We start from the raw sequence: 19,038 nt of genomic DNA on the forward strand, positions 1-19,038 counted from the left end.
TTACTCAATAGTGACCAGTTTGCTGTTACCGGATAAGGAGGTCGTAGTCTCTTCATGCTAATTTACCGGATAACCGAGGCGGAGCTTTAACTTTCAAGTAGCCGAGTTCCCACAGCAGCCCACGAGTCCCGGCGCGAGTCCACAGGACAGTGAACCATGCGATACACTGGATTATTTATATCACTGCTTTCTTTTGTTTATACATGGGGTGAGCGAGCAGCATTATGAGGATTCTTTTACAGCGCGAATCATGTCGCAATGCCTGATGTGTTTTTAATTTACTGATTAAACATACTGATGAGTTGTTTATTCACTGTTGCTTTAGAGAATCTTGAGGCAGCGAATTCAGCTTTACCTCATGTGATGCGCTATGATGTGGTCCGACCTCAGGCACTGAAAGGGCGAGCGAGGAGGAGCGCCTCTTCTCTCAAGGTCTCTTTCTTTTTCAGACTAGTTTTGTAAACTGAAATATCATTGACATCTCTTGGGATGCTTGATTTGACTTTTATTCATGCATGCTTGCTTTTACCCCTTTAGACGTATCCTGAACAACTTGAATATGATTTGGCGGTAGATGGGAGGAATTTAACAGTTTCTTTGCACAAAAATAGGTGAGAATGTGTGACTGTATAGACATGTATAACAACTTATGCTCTAAACAGTAGGCCTTGTATTCATACAAAGCCTAAATTTCTTTTTTTCTTTCTTTTTAACAGGGAGCTTTTAGGAAAAAATTACACCCTCTCATATTACACCAAAGATGGGATTTCAGAAACAGAGTCTTCAGACAATATTGTATGTTTAAACAGTAAAATAGCTCATTTCTGTCTGACATAGTATGTGAATGTTGCTGCTTAACTGTATATTCTGTTTTTGACTTAAGGATCACTGCTACTATCAGGGACACGTCCATAATTTTGAAGACTCTTCAGTCAGTGTTGGACTTTGCTCTGGCATGGAGTAAGAAAAATTTAAATTTTAAACTAAATTTGTTAACTATAGATGTTGATTGAATTTTAAAAGCATATATCTTTAAAAGCATTCTGTCAATGATTACCCTCGCATGGATAAATGACCAAAACAAGTCCAACATCAAAGCAAAAAAGAAATCCGTACTTGCATATGTGTCAAAAATTGTATTTATTTACCAGTAAATTAATCCATTTTTGATGCATTTGCAAGTATGAATAGTGTGTGGAATTTATTCTTTTTTGCTTTGATTAAAATATATATCACAATGTATTAACTATACCCCGAGTCCACTTTGTGTACAGTAAAAAAGATATTTCAGTTGCATATCTTGGATTGTGCTTGTAATAAGTTGCTTTGGATAATGTGTCTACTAAGGACCACTAAATGTGTACAGTTAAAAAATATATTTTCTATGCTTCTCCCTCTAAAATATTGCATCTTCTTCATCCTCTAGAGGGTTTCTGAGGATCAAAAATCAAGTTTACTTGATTGAGCCCCTAGAAGAGTCGTTGGATGGTGACCATGCTATATATAAGCAAGAGCATTTAAGGACCAAGCAAGGGGCCTTTGGATACATTAATGACACAGTCTATAACATTGGTCCGAAGTCTAGTGGGCTGTATAAAGGCAAATATGTGGTAATCATATTCTAATGATTTAATTCATTTCACATTTATTTGTATAGTGCTTTTAAAGATACATATTGTTTTAGTGCAGCTTGAGATGCATGTTTCTATAATGAAAAGTGATTTGTTATCAAAGTCATGTATGGCATTTAAATAATGACATGTATTCAAGAAAGTAATCATCTCTTGTGGAATTTAAGCTTATTATATGAGAAATATTGTGTTGGTTTCCAACATAGAAAATAAACCTGTACTTGATTCTTATTCATTATTAAGCAGCATGTTTAATTTGAATCTCAACATCTTATTTATAATGTGTTTACCGTGAACAGTTTAATGATAATAACTTTATTTCAATTGCTCTTCAGAAAAACACCGGAGGAGGACAGCAGACTGTTGAGATGGTTTTGGTTGTTGATAATACGGAGGTATGAATTTGGTTTAATTGAAAAAAAAAAAATCGTAATATAATACTGATGTTTTGTGTTTATATTGTTAAAATATACCTATACATTATTCTTCAGTACAACAAGTTTGTAAGTTTTAAGAAGATTGAAGAAAGAATGTTGTTGGTCGCAAATCATGTAGACAAGGTATCATACCACTTCCTTCTTACATTATTTAATAGGTTATGCATTGTGAATACTGTATGATTTTCAGAATAATGGTAATAGACTTTTTGCTTCTTCACATTTTAGCTTTACCGGTCTTTAAACATACGTGTCAGGTTGGTTGGACTTGAGATTTGGTCTCAAAGAGACTTAATTGATGTCAGCAATATACCAAATCTTACTCTGGAACGATTTTTACAATGGCGTCAGAACAGCCTGCTCAAGAGGAAGAAGCATGACAATGCCCATTTTGTTACGTGAGTCACCGACTGCTCATCTTAATCCGTTTCTGACACATTTTTACTCACACCAAACACTTCTCTTTAAAATGTGTCTTACCACAAAAATATTCTTTAACGCCTCAAGTTCTTTTTGTTAAACAGGGGTGTAGATTTTGAAGGGTCAACGGTTGGGTTGGCTACAATGTATGCTATGTGCTCTCCATCCTCTGGTGCTGTGAATGAGGTATAGTTATGAGCACGTTCGTATATATAAATTAATAGATTAAGAAATGATACTTTCCTGTTTATCCTGGTGAACAGTATTATTGACATAAGATGTTTTTTCCTTACAAAGGACCATAATAAAAATCCAATTGCTGTGGCTTCTACAATTACCCATGAAATGGGACATAATCTGGGTATGTCACATGACGATTCAAGCTGTGGATGCTCCTCAGACAAGGGCTGCGTTATGTCAGACACCATTGGGTGAGGCTAACTGAAAATACATTTGCTTAGAATACATTTATGCAGTGGCACAAGAGCCATTGTGTTGCTGTTTAACTCTTTCACAGACCATAATTTTCTGACACACTTTTCCAACAGGTATGTTTACCCTGATTCCTTCAGCACTTGCAGTCAGGCAGCTTTAAAGGCGTTTTTGCAGAGTTATGATACCAGCTGTCTACTAGACGTGCCAAATGAGAGTGAACTATATGGAGGTCCAGTTTGTGGAAATGCTTTTGTTGAAAAAGGCGAGGAGTGTGACTGCGGAACTGTTGAGGTATGTGACATGTTGGTTTACAAAATTTCCCAGTTGACGCAACTTTCGTTTCTGAGTTAAAGTATGACTAAAATATATTTGTTTATTTGACTATATATATATATACACATTATTATTCAAAGGTTTGAGGTCAGTGAGAATACAGTAAAAACTGAAATAACTCTTACTTTAATTCATTTTTCTGTTTTTATTTATTCATGTATTTGTTTGTTTGTATAAATGTAATTTATTCCTGTGAAGGCAAAGCTGAATTTTCAGCATCATTACGGTCTTCAGTGTCACATGATCCTACAGAAATCATTCTAATATGCAGATTTGCTGCTTAAGAAACATTTCTTCTTATTATAAATCTTGAAAAAAAGTTTTGCTGCTTAATATTATTTTTGGAAACCATTATACTTTTTTCAGTATTCTTTGATGAATAGATGAATAGAATTGAATTAGTCTTCACTTTTGATCAATTTAATGTGTCCTTGCTGAATAAAAGTATCAATTTCTTTAAAAAAAAACCTTACTGATCCCATTTATAGTTTATCAAAGACAAAACATTGGTTGCAAGCCACAATACTGACCCCGAACTTTTAAACAGTAATGTGTACTGGAAAAACATTCTTGATTTTTTTGGACCTCAAACATTTTTGAATTTTAGGAATGTAACAATCCCTGCTGCAATGCCACCACCTGTCGACTGACCGAAGGTGCCGTTTGCGCACATGGGGAGTGCTGCCACAATTGCCAGGTATGAGCTAAGCTGCCCACCAATCTCCACAGGAAGACCATACTAAAATTTTGGCCTGAAAATACATTTAAAAGTAGAGTATTGCCATAATCTGTTTTGTTAATCCTCCCTTGTAGTTGAAACATTCAAGTAGCCTGTGCAGAAAGAGTGCTCACGACTGTGATTTGGACGAGTACTGTACAGGAATATCAGCCTTTTGTCCAGAGGATGAATATAAGATGAATGGACACCCTTGCAATTATAATCAGGGCTACTGTTATAATGGACAATGTCCAACACATAAAGAACACTGCAAGAAGCTGTGGGGAGCAGGTACTATTCTCACTGAGACAGACATTTTAACACAAAAGCTTTACAGAAGATAGAAGTTCAAATAGAAGTTTAGGAAAATAAAAAAATTAATATTTTAATATCAATATCTTGTACATGTTTAGATGCTAAAGTGGATACTGACATCTGCTTTGATTATAATGTTCGTGACAGAACCTCGAAGAGTGCTGAGTAAGTGTGACTTTACTTTTCTTTGATGGCTTAAGACTAAAAATATTATTTTATACACTGCTTTCTAATTACACAATGGTATTCTGAATCCTGCAGGCACATGATGTGTGGGAAGATATACTGTTATGGTGGGAATCCTTTCCCCATAACCAACAGAAGATTAACAGTCACTATTGGTTCAAAAACATGCAACATGGCTGTGGATGACTCGCCCACAGGTGACTTGGCGATGGTTCCAGCAGGCACCAAATGTGGCATTAATAAGGCAAGTAAATAATGAATGTTTATTGCCTTACACAAAATACAAAGTGTATAAAACCTTTATTTACTTTTTTTCAATCAACAGGTGTGTTACCACAACCTTTGCCAAGACATTAGTATATACGGCATTGAGAACTGCTCTGATAAATGCAACAATCGTGGGGTGAGTGATTTAGTTTTTTATTTCCATTTTCCTATTTCGTTTTTTAAGATATTTTATGTTTCTCTCTCTCTTTTTTTTAAAGAAAAACATTATTGCATGAAATGTTGTCATTCTGTAATATTGTAAATGTGCTAAAACTATGCATCAGTTTCGAATTTGCATTGGAGACATAATTTAAAGCATAAACACATGTAAACATACTACTGACTTGTATTTTAAAGGTGTGTAACCATGAGAGGAAGTGTCACTGTGATCCAGGATGGGCACCACCCTATTGTGATGTTCAATTCTCAGAAATTAAATGTAAACCAATTACATCCTTACCATATCTGTACTGCTTGACATAATTCAATCATCGACCATACAAAACTAATTCTGTGCCATGTCAAATGTGTTCCTTTACAGCGCCTAAGCAATATGTGATCATTGGTGTGACTGCATCTGTAGTCGTTCTTGGATTGATCATTATTATCGGAGCACTGGTGTGTCACAGGAAAAAAATAACAGAATATAGAAAGAAAAGGTAGGATCTGTTATGCGACAGACAATCATGAACTATAAATTTCTGTTATCGTCTCAGTTATTGCACTATTACTAAAGGATATTCTATTCTGAAAGGTCTTTGAAGGACACACACCCTTCCTCAGGCCAGTGCAATCCAGCATTCCAACCAGGAAGTGCAAAGAACAGCCCGAGATGCACACAACCACGCATAGGTCAACCAACTTTCCTTGAGTCATCCACTACCCTGTCCTGCAAGCCTCTCTATTCTGCGGCTGTGCCCTCTAGACCAGCACCATTGGTACAGTCATTTATTTAACCTTGTAACAGACTGTTCAATTTGTGCTTAGAATAAAAGGATGAAATCATTTTAGGATGAAAGACCTAATCATTCTACCTTCTCACTATCCACAGCCTCCAAAGAATGCACCGCAAACTAGGACAGAACAGGTAGTTTATCTTCTCTAAAAATGCATGTAATTATTGAAATCTATTATTTATATCTAAAAAAGTTTTAATGAACATGAAAATGTATGTCTGTATTTTATTAGATTGTACAGCCTCCTGTCCCACCTCCTGGTATTTCCAAAAACATGTATCCTGTTCAGGTGAGGCCCAAAATGTCTAATATACACTACCACTCAAAAGTTCGGGATGATTAAGATTTTTGTTTTATAAGAAATAAATGATTTTATTCAGCAAGGATGCGTTAAATTGATTAAAAGCATCAGTATAAAGAGATTTATGAAATTCTAAAAGCTTATTTCTGCTATTTTTAATTTTATTCATCAAAGAATCCTGAAAAAAATATCACGCTTTCTACAAAAATATTAAGCAGCACAGCTGTTTTCAAGATGGAGAGTAATGAGAAATGTTTCAGCATATTAGATTGATTTCAGAAGAATCACTAAAGACTGGCTGTGGAAAATTCAGCTTTGTCACCACAGGATTAAATTACATTTTCAAATATATTCAAATAGAAAGCAGTTGTTTTAATTTGTAATAATATTTCACATTATTACTATTTTTGCTGTATTTTTTATCAAATAAATGCAGCCTATGTTGAGTATAAGACATTTTTATAAGACAACGATAGTACATACTGTACAATTAGGTATAATTTTCATTTTAATATTAGTTATGACTCTAAGCTTGATTCTGACATGAAAATGCAGTGAGACTAAAAAGCATCATGTCATTTCTTTGTCTAAATTTTGTTGCAGGCAAAACCCCTACTTCCACCAACTAAGCCACTCCCTCCATCAAGGCCGTTACCACCACTGGCATCTAAACCTGTAAGTCAATTTTTCCAAACATTTTAAGCACCCCATCCTACTGAAAGACAACATTAAAACGGTTCTTTGTTTTGCACTGATAGGTGACTAAGTCAAAACCACATCCAGTGCCTCCTGTGAAACCCACTGGGACGCAGCTAGCATTTACTCCACCTCAGGTGTTGTAATGTTTTATTGCTTTGCATTTAGCACTTCACTCATAAACGACAAAAAGCACTTTAAATTATCTGAAGAATTGCATTGTTAATGCTAATGTGTTCAAACTGCCTGACAGTCTAGTTGTGTGAATGAGTGTCAGTGTTTTAAAAGCTCTTTTGCATTCACTGTAGGTAATCCAGAAAGTTGCACTGAAACCTCCTGCCAGGCCCAGATGATCTGGAACAATATGAGTTGCTCTGAATCACTGGGAGCTTCAGAAGAACCGTGGGCAGCAGTTTACAAGCTGAACAGAGCTTGTTGTGTTTTTTGTGGTATAGCTTGTGAATAACAAGATGGAGTTAAGGAGGATGGTAAAGCAGAATGAAACATTTGCACTGTAGGAATCGCTTTAGACTATTGGTACGACTTGTTTGCAATTTCTTTGATAGTATTTTGGCCTTTTCTGTTTATTTATTTTATATTTCGATTTTTAAGAATGTAATTTGCAACTGTTTACAGTCGGTTCAGATATGTCTAGTCTAGAGAGTTCCTCCTTTAAAGTCCACACCACATTGCTGCCTAAGTGGGAGAGTAAAGTGTATTATGGTGCGTTCATACTTGCCTCTGCAGCTTTTTTGTATTTGCAATTTTATGTCTTATTTTTTTCATTATTTTATGTATAATTTCTTGTTATTTACTTTTTGCAATTACAAGAGGGGACCTGTAAAAAGGCTTGTGCCATAAGGCCATTCTGAAGCATAATCCGTCCTTACTTTAGTAAATTAGGTGTAAGTTTCTTACACCTTTTTTGTTGTTTGTTATGTGATCCTTGTGGCTTTTGCACTCAGACAAGGGCAAACATTCGTTTTTTTGCCCGCCAAATATTTAAATTCGAAACGTGCAATGATCTCAGCTGGTCTGATTTTACTCTTTAAATATGAGAATGTTTTTATTTGTTTACTATAATAAAGTTTTTCACATTTCTCTTAATCAGAAACGGTTTGTTTGGTTTATTTCCAAATCGCCTTCAAACGTGTAACGATATGACCTCTACAGCGCCCTGTATTTTCGTTGCCTAGAAACGATTCAAACAACCATAATAATACCTGTACCACTGAGATAGTTGCGGGTTTTAATCACGCAGAAGCTTGTTTCATATGATGGACGGGCCTAAACAATTAGACGTAGAAACTTTGCAAGACCTCTACGCGTGGATAGACAAGATACCGCTCTCAAGACCCAAACGGAACATAGCAAGAGATTTTAGCGATGGAGGTATTTAATTCTTTCAAGATACAGATAAAACCGCTAGCTAATTAACATTTCATTATGTTTGTTGACATTTTAAGCAGTGTTGCCCTAGATAAAAGTAATATAATATTATTACATTTACAATACTATGCCATTCAATACTATATTATACCATTTCACTATTGTCAGTGAGTATTTTAACGATTTTCTTAAGCAGTTATGACTGCAGAAGTAGTGAAGCATTTCTTCCCTAAGCTGGTGGAGCTGCACAACTACACGCCTGCACATTCCACGCAGCAGAAGCTGAGTAACTGGATCACCCTGAACAGGCAAGTATATTTATTTGTTCTCCACGTAGACAGTAATGCAAACACCGCACTGCTTATCTGACCCCCTGGTGTCGCTTGATATTCCCCTGAGGATTGCAGGAATGTGACATTACACCTCAGCAACAACACTGGGATTTCCAGCTGAACTGTTAACACTGTCTGGGTTTTAAAATCTAGTGAGCTTTCTACCTAGACATCATATGCTGAGCAGTGGGGGAAACAGACTGCAGTTTTCCTAACAAGTAAACATCACACAACTGCATTTTGTTCTCATTTCAGAAAAGTTTTCTCCAAATTAAACTTCCATATACCTGAGGAGACGGTGAAGAAAATTGTAGTCAGCACAGCAGGCTACATCGAACCGGTTCTTTGCTCACTGAGAGAGAAGATAGAAGAAAAACAAGCTGGAAAGCAATTAGATGGCACACAGGTGGGTCTGTGTGTTTTTGCATTTGCATTGCTACATCATATATCTTTCGATATCATTTCCTCTTTGTTTATAATGGTTGAATGAACTGTAATTTAACCCTGTCTCGTTCTTTTTTATAGGACTTGGAGTATTACAGCACTACAAATGGACAGCCGAGAGGTAAATACTATAAAACAGAAATGTGGATTTAGCTTCCCATTGTTTATAAGCTACAGTAAGGCAGTGAAGGTCATCTTGAGGAGGTATGACAATGAGGCCATGGCCCAGTAGTGCGTGGGGGAGGGCCTGACAAGGACCCCCTGGGCTGCGGTCTGCTTTAGTAGCAGACGAACTGACTCTGGATTTGAGTCTAGGTTCACTAAGACTGTTTTTTATTAAACAATCCCTCAGCTGTTCAATTGTGTTTAGTCTTCCGAAGTTAAAGGGATAGTAGTCTCAGCATCAGACGTCACCCCCACGGACTGCTAGCTGAATGTCTGATGCATATGGCACACAAAAGTTTAAAAAACACTTCAGGAGTTTTTAAGTCGTCATCGGATTGGTTGAATTATATAGGATTTCCGGGGATGTGTGTGTCGCATTCTTTAATGTTCAGATGCTGTGATGCCAAACCCCCCTCATGAAAGAAGAAAGCCGTCGTGTTTACAACTGTGGCGATGAACATTTATTAGCATCCACTCCATCAATCCAGCAAACACTGGATTTTCAGAAGTATGTGAAGTTCGCGGCAAGTTTTTAAAATATGTTCATAAGTTTTACACATCGGTCTGTTATTGTTGGGACATTTCCATTCCCCTAAACATGACTTGGCACAAAACGAAACACATGATTGGTTGCTTTACCTGTCAGTCATATGGCCTCTTGGGTGGGCCTTGGCCTTCTGTTGTCAGTCTGAAGGTCTGGCTACGCAAGACTAAAGGAATAGTTCACACAAAATTAAATTTTTTAATCACCCTAATGATGTTCCATATGACTTTGTTTAGTCCTCAAAACCAACTTAACATATTTTTAATGAAACTTGACTGGTTTCTGTTCTTCCATTAAAAGCATAGGTCACCAAAACTTAGAAGATAATAAAGGAGTCATAAAACAAATCCATATGAGTCTTGTGAAGAGATGTAATTGTTTCATATGGAATTAATTTACAATGCCTTTATGACAGTTTTTGTGACCTGGACTTTTGGAGGGAGGGAAGAAACCTCAGGTTTCATTAGAAAAACATCTAAATTTGTGTTTCAAAGCTTAACCAGTCTTATTGGTTTGGGACAACATAAGGGTTAGTAAACAATGACAGTTTTTTTTGGATTAACTGTCCTTTAAGCTCAAGAGGAAGGCCAAACCCTTGTCCAAAACTTTATTGACTATTTCTTTTTTAACTGTTTGGATGCTGGAGTCTGTTATGACAAACTCAAACCCCTTTGACACAGCAATCCCGGTAAATTGCCGTAAAATTCCCAGTATGACTTAAATAAATAAATTATGACCGGTAAATACACAAATATGCTGGGTTTTTTTACTGATAAGAGACCATTCACACAACAGCACCAAAATGCCGTAAATTCTGTGATGTCAGTCATCGCAAACTATCGTTAAAAGCTGCGACATTGTCTTTATTCGCCTGAATGAGTAAAAGTGCTTTAGTTTCACTATCTGTCCAATTTGACAACATTTTTGAAGTCTGAGTGATAGGCGTAAGGAGGTGATCAGAAAGAATGCTTTTTTGCTCTTAAAAACAGGAGAAGCGCATAATAGTATCCAACTGCAGAGCCGCAGCGCTGATGAATAGAAAAGACTGGGTCCCAAGCACAACACATAGAAAAAGCTGCAAGAGGAGGTGCAATGTTCAAAGATGCCCATCTAGCCCATATTTACAGCACATAGAAAAACTAATTAAAAGCAGCAGAGCTTTGTGAACAGCTGAGAGTAATCACGTCATCTCCATAAGAATGCTATGACCGGCCAATAAAGTGGACTTTATTCATCAGCATCATTCTGCATTCACACAAAGCACATTACTAGTAATTTACTGGTAATGTTACAACTTCTCATACCAGTAAATTGCCAGAATGAATTTACCAGTATTTTTGAAAAGGTCCTGTTCACACATGATCTCCTAAAGGTAATTTACCAGTAATTTAGCAGCAAAGACTGTATGTGTGAAAGGGGCTTTAGACATGCAGACCAAACACAAAGATTCACATTATTACTGGTGCAATACATACAATACAATACATTCACCTTCATGATCATCTTTACATAGGAAGGAAATGAATGAATGATCTCATTTTCTTACATACGCAAAATGATTCACGGTGCTACCCTCAGTAACTACACACTTAAATGAGGTAGTAAGTAGCCAGGTTTAGAAGTCCGACAACATATCAACTGTTGTCTCTCAAGGGAGAAGATGTGAACTGTACATTTGTGTTGCTTGTCCCGTCATATGATATGTGATCATTTTTGTTGATGCATGAGAATACCCTTTTGAAAAAAACAGCATATGATTGTTAGGTATGATTTAAGCACGGCTGCTGGGTTAAGCTGGTCCTTAGCTGGTCATGAGCTGGTTTGAGCTGGTCATGTGCTGGTCCTAAGCTGATCCGGAGCAGGAGTTGCTTAGGACCAGCACATGACCAGCTAAGGAACACCTTAAACCAGCTCATGACCATCTTAAACCAGCTCAAAGCAGCAGTGATGCTTCAAAACATACCATCCAGCATATGCTGTTTTTTTTTTTCAACAGGGTGGAAATGTAGGTCAACTGCTTAATTAGCTCATCAGTTGTATCTGAATACTTGGAAATGTGTCATCATTAGATTTTTTTAGGAAGCTTAGCATTCATGAGGTCTGTGGTCATAGATAGTCACGATACTCAGAAAACACAGCCGTTGCCTCAATAACTGTTAACCAAAAAAGTAAGATTAACAAATTAAGTGTCGCAAGTACCAAGGATATGCTTTATGTGCAAAGAGGAGCAGTTTCCTTAAAAATGTCTCAAAATGTGTGTGATGGTCATGTGTCTTGTGAGGTTTTGTGTACTTAGACCTTCTGGTTAGTTCACCCAAAAGTAACATTTCTGTCATCATTTACTCACTTTCAGGCTTTTTTTCATGATTTTATTTTTTTCTCTAGAACACAAAAGAAGATATTTTAAAGCCCATACAATAAACAAAACCCCACTGGACCACACTAAATTTTAGTGTATGTACATGAAAAATGCAAGATAAAAAAAAACAATGGTTTCATCTAAAAGCTAAGGCAGCTGACTTTTTACCTTGCTGCCCTATCAGGCAATGTTTGCACATAAAGGCAGCGTAAAGGTTTAATAATCTGCAGCCACATAAGCTTTGGTGATAACTAAGTGAATATTTAATTACTGCAATACAACTTTTTTATGCTAAGAATAACATCAGAAGTGAAAAAAGTTGATCAAATGATCAATGTACGTTTCCACACAAACTGACCACCAACTACCATTTTGTGTGCTCCAGTCCAGCCAACACTTTCAGCTTGATAAGCAATTATGGAAACTGTTTTTCTCTATGAATATTAAAATGGACTAACAAAACAGTCAGCTGTGTGGAAAAAGGGCAAATGCACTGCATTGTCAGCACTCTTAACATTACATAGAAGGGGGCCAGATAGGTCAACTCTCGATTTCCCACACCTCATCATCATGGCGTCCTAGTAGTGACATCATCTGGTTTCAGGTCTGACTCCCTGTTTTCTTGATAGAAAAGGTTCTGCGTCCATCAGCTCCGTTGATAGCCCTTATCACTTCCAACAGGCTCAACACATTTGGCTAAAAGCCCTTTTCGTCCATAGAAAACTCAAGCAAACAGTAGACTGAGTCTATTATGAGACCAAAGAGGCTAGATTGTTTCTGATATATCATATTATCGAAGCACAGACCATTTCTATTAAGGAAACAGAAATCCTGTGCTTTTTTTGCTTTACTTGTTTCTGTAGGTGCTGTTGAATTTTAGCTTGTTATTTTATCCTTTATGGGATGTTTATAAGGTGAAGCACAGCTGGCGTTGATGATTCAGAGCTTAGAGCCAAATAAAACTCTCCTGCTTCGTAGTTACAGTCTGGTCCCCTGTCAATGTGTCTTTTTGACCTTATTGTGTTTAATGGGTTCAAATGGAGTCTAATTAGTTTAGCCTTCCTGGCTAAGCAATTCTCATGAGCTTAAAAATCTTAAAGTATGGGGGAGTACTACTCAGCTAGAGGAAATTGATTCAGGGTATCCGTGAGGGTAAAGTCTCAGTGGCTGAAATTAGCCTGGAGGGTTCCTGTAGCTGTCTATGTCACGACCAACTTGAGTTTTAGGCTGTCGCCTAAGACACATTTCAGCGGTTTCAAAACCAAAATGTTTAAAAGAAAATGTGTATTTATTTATTTAAAAAAAAAATGCTAATCCCTTCTTCTGTTTTCCCAAATTTCTGCAGACAGAATGGTTATTGAGACCACTCATACCAATCCAGCCACTGTGAAGAAGACAGACAAAGCCAGGTACTGAGTGATGAACTGTGATGTGACAAGGACTTTCTGAGGCTCATGAAGTCTTTATAATAGACTTGTTGGAAATCTTGTGTAGTGCTGCTGCAGCCCTGGGACCAAATGTGGATCCAGCTGTCCGTTTGCTCTTGGAGGAAAAGGAGCAAGCTATTTTGGCTTTACAGGAGACTGTTGAGGTAAGATATTAAAATGATTTCTCCGTTTCCAGTTTAAGATGCAGAGACAAGTTCATGGTTGAGTTCCCAGAAAAGTGTAAACAATGTTGCTATCTGGTGCTTTCAGCATTGCCCTGCAAACAGTATGCAGACAGTCATTACTTTTCAATTTGGTTTTGTGCCACTAGCGGTCCAGAAAGGACAAAGTGTACCTTTAACGTTGGCATGAAATTTAATGTTCTGTTTTCTAAATCTTTTTTATTGATCTTTATCATAACTCAATCTTTTGGTCAAACAACAGACCTCTCTTTGGTGAAGTATGTGGATTCTCCAGTCATTTAGTCCACTTAAAGGGATAGTTCACCCAAAAATGAAAATTAGCACATTATTTACTCACCCTCAAGGCTGGTGTTGGGGAAAGTTACTTTTAAAGTAATGCATTACAATATTGAGTTACTCCCTTAAAAAGTAATTAATTACGTTACTTAGTTACTTTTTTTGGAAAGTAATCCATTACTTTACTTTTACGTTACTTTTAAAATCTGGGCAGGGCTTGTTTGTTTGTTTTTAATATAAAAAGCTCTATTTTGACTGGCGTTACTTATTTGAAAAAAAGTAACTCCGATTTTTTCTTGTCAATTAAAAAGTAATGCGTTACTTTACTAGTTATTTGGAAAAAGTAATAATATTGCATAACTTGTGTTACTTGTAATGCGTTACCCCCAACACTGCTCAAAGCATCCTAGGTGTATATGACTTTCTTCTTTCTGTTGAAAACAGTCAGAGTTATATTAAAAATGATTCTCGCTCTTCCAAAGTTTATAATGGCAGTGGGTGGGTGTTTCTGTTCAACAGTCCAAAAGAAGTCCAAAAAGTGCATCCATCTAAAAAGTGCCTCACATTGTTCCAGGGGGTGAATAAAGGCAGAGTCCATTTGTTTTTGTAAGAAAAATATCCAAATTTAAAACATAACAATCACTTTTCTCTAGCTTGCGCTGTCGTACATGGAAGCCGTTCTAGACAGATGACGTAGGACGTATGCATTGCGCATGCGCTGGTGAGAAGTGATTAACGCGGAAGTGCAGAGGAGAGAACAAAACAACACGCTGGTCACATATTAGAAGTACAAAAGGAAGAATGGTAAAGAACAATGTTGAAGGTTTTCGATATAAACCAGGAGGAGACTTTGGAGAAACTTTGCCTCCTTTGCTAATGTAAACAAACATTGGTTTTCGCAAGATCAATGTCCTATGTCATCTGCCCGGAACGGCTTTCACGTGCGCTAGTTAGCACAAGCTACAGAAAAATGATTATTACATTTTAAATATAGATTTTTTTTTTACAAAAATGCACCGATTCACTACAGGAGATCTTTAATCACCCCCCGGAGCCATGTGGGACACTTTTTATTTTGGATGGATGCGCTTTATTGGACTTCTGTTGGACTGTTGAACAGAAACACATGCCCACTGCCTTTATAAAGCTTGGAATAGTCAGGATCATTTTTAACATAACTCTGACTGTATTTGTCTGAAAGTCTGAAAGAAAAAAGGCATATACACCTAGAATGCCATGAGGGTGAGTATCATAGGGTAATTTTCATTTTTAGGTAAACTAACCTTTTAAATCCTTGTTTTCATCTACATCAACAGCTGTTGAATAGAATCAAGTCCACATCCTATATTTTTCCCTCATAATTTGCTATACTCCGATGTACATCAAATTATGGAAGAAAAGATTTGTCGATACTTCTGTTTCATGCAACTTTAATGTGCAGAAGTATAAATTCATTTTAAATCTTTACTTCTTGCATCAAGATCTTTTTTGCCCTTATTATGATAGGACAGTTGGTTGACAGGAAGTGAAGGTGTATGGATCAGGAAAGATCCACAAGCCAGGACTTGAACTCACAAAACACAACAGCACTATATGTTGGCGTGCTGCCACAAGGCTATCAGATCTTTTACATTTTTTTAATCTTATGACTTGCAAATCCCAAAAACTATGACAAGTTTCCGCACCTTTAGCATAACAATGCCAGCTGGTGAGAGATTGCTTATGTCGCAAAAGGAAATTTGTCCTTCCTAGTGTTCAAGGGCTAGAGGTCACATGTTCTCTGATGTTTCCTGTCACCGTTGCTAATGTTGCAAAAAATTGCAAGGTTGTTAAATGAGTCACGGTTAGTTCAGCAGCTGTGATATTATATGACTAACTGTCACTTGACAGTTAGTAAGACAATTTTAAGTTTGCAGCATCATTTAAATGCTTAAAGATTCATTATTCCAACTGTGCATTTCAATTCAAAGAAAAAGATATTCAGTAACTGGTCTACTGTATGGAAATTATATCAACTTCTGCATCAAATAGTCATCAGAGCTTCTATGGAAGGAAATGACAGTGCTACAGAATGATTGTGACAGCAAACTTCCGTTTGTTCTTTCATGCCGCTGTAAAGCCTTTGGTTTGGAGGTATTATAAATCTACAACCGCTGTTGAATATCAAATACAGTAAATGTTTTACTTTGCTCTAGATTTTACAGATTAAGGTAGACCGATTGGAGCATCTCATGCATCTTAAGGATCTTCGCATCGAGGACTTGACAAAGCACTTACAGCAATATAAGGCACGCAACTCATAATCTCATTATTAAAATATAAAGAGCCACCATTTATTTCAGGAATGAAACTCTTAATAAACTGTTACCGTGAGCTGGTCTGTTGTCCATATGAAATCATCTCATTTTAGTCACCTGTTTTCTGACTTTCTGATTGATGGCACAATAACTAGAACATTGTATCAGCTGAGAGCATGTACAGCAGTTTATGCCTTTCACTGGAACCCACCAAACTTTGGCAGTAAAGTCTTTATTCCTGGTGACATTTCAGCAATTCTGTGAATAATTTAGTTTATTCTGAACAGAAACTGCGATTACTGTGATAGTGTTTTCATTTCTCAAAGAATGTTACAGTTTTGTGATTTAAGAACTTTATTGTCTAGAGTTTACAGCAGATTCCTATAAAAAATTTTTTTATTTTTTTGCTGCGCAAGCTATACTGTTCATAAGTCAGCTGACTTCACAATATTATTATGCGTCATGTCATAAGACCAGTATTGTGGTCCGCCATGTCTGGGGTTGATGTTAGACTGAAAGTAAACAGTTTGCATTAAAATTGATTTCATTCTGACATCAGCATGGAAACTGACTCTTTGGCCAATATACTTTATGACAAAAGTTATGTATGCTTTTTGCATAAATGCTAAAATGTCCCATGCAGACAGTAACAGGAAGTAAAACTTTTAAGTTTCACTTCTCCTCTTTTAAGAATATATATTTTATCCTCATTTGACACATACATTGATGCCAGCCCATTATCATTATTATTATTATTATTATTATTAACAGTGCATGACAGATTGTGGTTTTGACACAATGTTTTTAGAGACAATTGATTTAGTTCATTATTGCTCAGCCAAAACATAGAGAAAGGTCCATTGAAGAAGGCTTGTCAGCTCACCACAGTTGCCCATGTCAGTGGAACCAGTTTTAGACTCAGTTCCCCGTATGTGCTTACCCAATGTGTGCAAAGGTACTAACACTTCACATTCTCTGTATTTCCATGGGGGACCATAAACCGCTCCCTGTTTTCACCACAAGCTTTTCTTTATCAAAAAGTCATCAAAGCAGATTTGGCTCCAGCAGGGTTGCAGCTGCTCATCCTCTCTCTGCTCTTTTGGCCAGAGGAGTTCACAAAGCATTTTTGGAACAGTATTTGCAATCACTTTGTGCCTCTCTCATGAGGCATGTGTTTATGGTAACATCAACCCCATGTGGAAACCTCAGACCAAATGTAAACAGTTCTTAAGAAAAGTTGAGAACGGAAAAAAGCATTCTCTGTCTGTATGTAAGAGATTATTACGAATTACGAATGATTTCTTATAAATGACTGAATACTTATCCTGAAAGAGATGTGTTTCATATGTGAAAAATATAAAGGAAGCTGATACTTTTGAGTACTCCACGTGTCCATAAAGTTCTCAGAGCTCCCTGGTGACTCAAGCTGAGCTCTTGGAAAAGAGACCGGCAGAACTTTGGGGGTTGGATCTTTGGGTGGTAAAGCAGCATTAAAGCTCTGTGAGTCACACTGAATTACAGTCAAAAGCATGCCTGAGCCCCTCAGCATGCAGACGATATATGAAGCACACTGTGAGAACGTCTGGAACGGGAGTTGTTCTCATAAAGAGAGAATGAGCGTTGTACTCCCTCTGGTCTACAGCAATGTCTCATTTTTAAGACCATCTGCAGAAGGACAGAGTATTAAAAAGTCTGATCCAATAGAGAAAAAGTAAACTAAAGTAATGCAGATGCTGTTCTTCAGGGGGGTTTTCCAGGATTGTTCAAATGTCTTTAAATGAAAGCGTTTACTCCTTCACTACTTTATTAGGGTCAGTTGAAGTGTGCGTGTTTAGTGCTTACACTTTAAAGAAATCTGTTCTTCAAATGTTTTATTTGTTGTCATGTTTTATGCACTACTCCTTTCAGAACCAATGTCAGGTTTTTGTTGTATGTTTTTCCAGTTATTTATAATTGTGAATATGTTGGGTTCAGCACGCATTGAGCTCAACTGACATAAACTGACTGATTATTGAATATCGATTATCACAAAACTCAATAGGATAGTTCACCCAAAAATGAAAATTCTGTCATTAATTACTCACCCTCATGTCATTCCAAAGTAAAACCTTCATTCATTTTCACCATTCAATCTAAAATGACTTTATTCAACAGTTCTGTTATTTTAACAGATTGCCCCTATTCACTTCCATTTTAAGCAGTGTTGGGAAAAGTTACTTTTAAGAGTAATGCATTACAATATTGCGTTACTCCCTAAAAAAGTAACTTAAGTACTATAGTTACTTTTTATGGAAACTAATGCATTACGGGACTTTTGGGTTACTTTTTAGGTCTGGGGTGGCTTGCTAGTTTGTTTTTAATACAAAAAAGCTATATTTTTGGCAAACGTACCCTTTCACACCCAAAGTGAAATAATTAAAGGAGAAGTCCACTTCCAGAACAAAAATTGACAGAAAATGTACTCACCCCTTGTCACCCAAGATGTTCATGTCTTTTTTTCTTCAGTCATAAAGAAATTATGTTTTTTGAGGGAAACATTTCAGGATTTTTCTCCATATAATGGACTGGTATGGTCCCCCGATTTTGAACTTCCAAAATGCAGTTTAAATGCGGCTTCAAACGATCCCAAATGCGGATTTAAACGATCCCAGCTGAGGAAGAAGGGTCTTATCTAGCGGAATGGTTCATGACAGTTAAGGTATGTCGAAAAATTCCCATCTCATGTTCTCCCTCAACTTCAAAATCGTCTTATATCGCTGTTTTACCTTTTTTGTTAAGGGTGTTTGATCTTCGTTGCATGTTGACTTTGCAAAGACTGGGTTGGTACTTCTGCAGCAATGTAGGATGATTTTGAAAATATTTTTGAAGTTAAGGAAGAAAATACGATTTTTCGACATACCCTAACTG

General features: G+C 36.8%; 2 protein-coding genes across 3 annotated transcripts; both read left to right on the forward strand.

The window, feature by feature from the left end:
• The first annotated feature begins 82 nt into the window (after nucleotides 1–82).
• adam8a (ADAM metallopeptidase domain 8a) lies at nucleotides 83–7,562 on the forward strand. The gene is made up of 25 exons (XM_051126464.1): nucleotides 83–208; nucleotides 326–432; nucleotides 538–611; nucleotides 717–795; nucleotides 884–960; nucleotides 1,427–1,610; nucleotides 1,967–2,026; nucleotides 2,123–2,191; nucleotides 2,297–2,466; nucleotides 2,593–2,674; nucleotides 2,786–2,919; nucleotides 3,037–3,214; nucleotides 3,864–3,953; nucleotides 4,070–4,265; nucleotides 4,388–4,454; nucleotides 4,551–4,719; nucleotides 4,801–4,878; nucleotides 5,100–5,181; nucleotides 5,284–5,401; nucleotides 5,497–5,680; nucleotides 5,794–5,829; nucleotides 5,931–5,987; nucleotides 6,603–6,674; nucleotides 6,758–6,832; nucleotides 7,004–7,562. The coding sequence occupies exons 1-25, from the start codon at nucleotides 157–159 to the stop codon at nucleotides 7,046–7,048; spliced, it is 2,535 nt and encodes an 844-aa protein (XP_050982421.1). The 5' UTR covers nucleotides 83–156; the 3' UTR covers nucleotides 7,049–7,562.
• Nucleotides 7,563–7,934: 372 nt separating this feature from the next.
• Nucleotides 7,935–18,033, forward strand: spef1 (sperm flagellar 1). 2 transcript variants are annotated; one of them, XM_051126466.1, is made up of 7 exons: nucleotides 7,935–8,087; nucleotides 8,278–8,392; nucleotides 8,672–8,822; nucleotides 8,942–8,981; nucleotides 13,274–13,337; nucleotides 13,423–13,519; nucleotides 16,030–18,033. In XM_051126466.1, exons 1-7 carry the CDS (start codon nucleotides 7,970–7,972, stop codon nucleotides 16,135–16,137), a joined length of 693 nt encoding a protein of 230 aa, XP_050982423.1. In that variant the 5' UTR covers nucleotides 7,935–7,969; the 3' UTR covers nucleotides 16,138–18,033. The 2 variants fall into 2 exon arrangements, with proteins under 2 accessions (XP_050982423.1, XP_050982424.1); XM_051126467.1 differs by having other exon boundaries at nucleotides 8,281–8,392.
• The last annotated feature ends 1,005 nt before the right edge of the window (nucleotides 18,034–19,038 follow it).

The sequence above is a fragment of the Labeo rohita genome, chromosome 13 (assembly GCF_022985175.1).
Source record: "Labeo rohita strain BAU-BD-2019 chromosome 13, IGBB_LRoh.1.0, whole genome shotgun sequence".
Taxonomy (NCBI): domain Eukaryota; kingdom Metazoa; phylum Chordata; class Actinopteri; order Cypriniformes; family Cyprinidae; genus Labeo; species Labeo rohita.

What these genes read in the sequence shown, in the direction of transcription:
- spef1 (XM_051126466.1), top strand. Translation starts at nt 7,970, where the DNA reads ATGATGGACGGGCCTAAACAATTAGACGTAGAAACTTTGCAAGACCTC. An exon ending in AAGAGATTTTAGCGATGGAG is followed by an intron (nt 8,088 to 8,277) that starts GTATTTAATTCT and finishes GATTTTCTTAAG; the next exon opens with CAGTTATGACTGCAGAAGTA. An exon ending in AACTGGATCACCCTGAACAG is followed by an intron (nt 8,393 to 8,671) that starts GCAAGTATATTT and finishes TTCTCATTTCAG; the next exon opens with AAAAGTTTTCTCCAAATTAA.
- adam8a (XM_051126464.1), top strand. Translation starts at nt 157, where the DNA reads ATGCGATACACTGGATTATTTATATCACTGCTTTCTTTTGTTTATACA. An exon ending in CCTCTGGTGCTGTGAATGAG is followed by an intron (nt 2,675 to 2,785) that starts GTATAGTTATGA and finishes TTCCTTACAAAG; the next exon opens with GACCATAATAAAAATCCAAT. An exon ending in ACAGAATATAGAAAGAAAAG is followed by an intron (nt 5,402 to 5,496) that starts GTAGGATCTGTT and finishes CTATTCTGAAAG; the next exon opens with GTCTTTGAAGGACACACACC.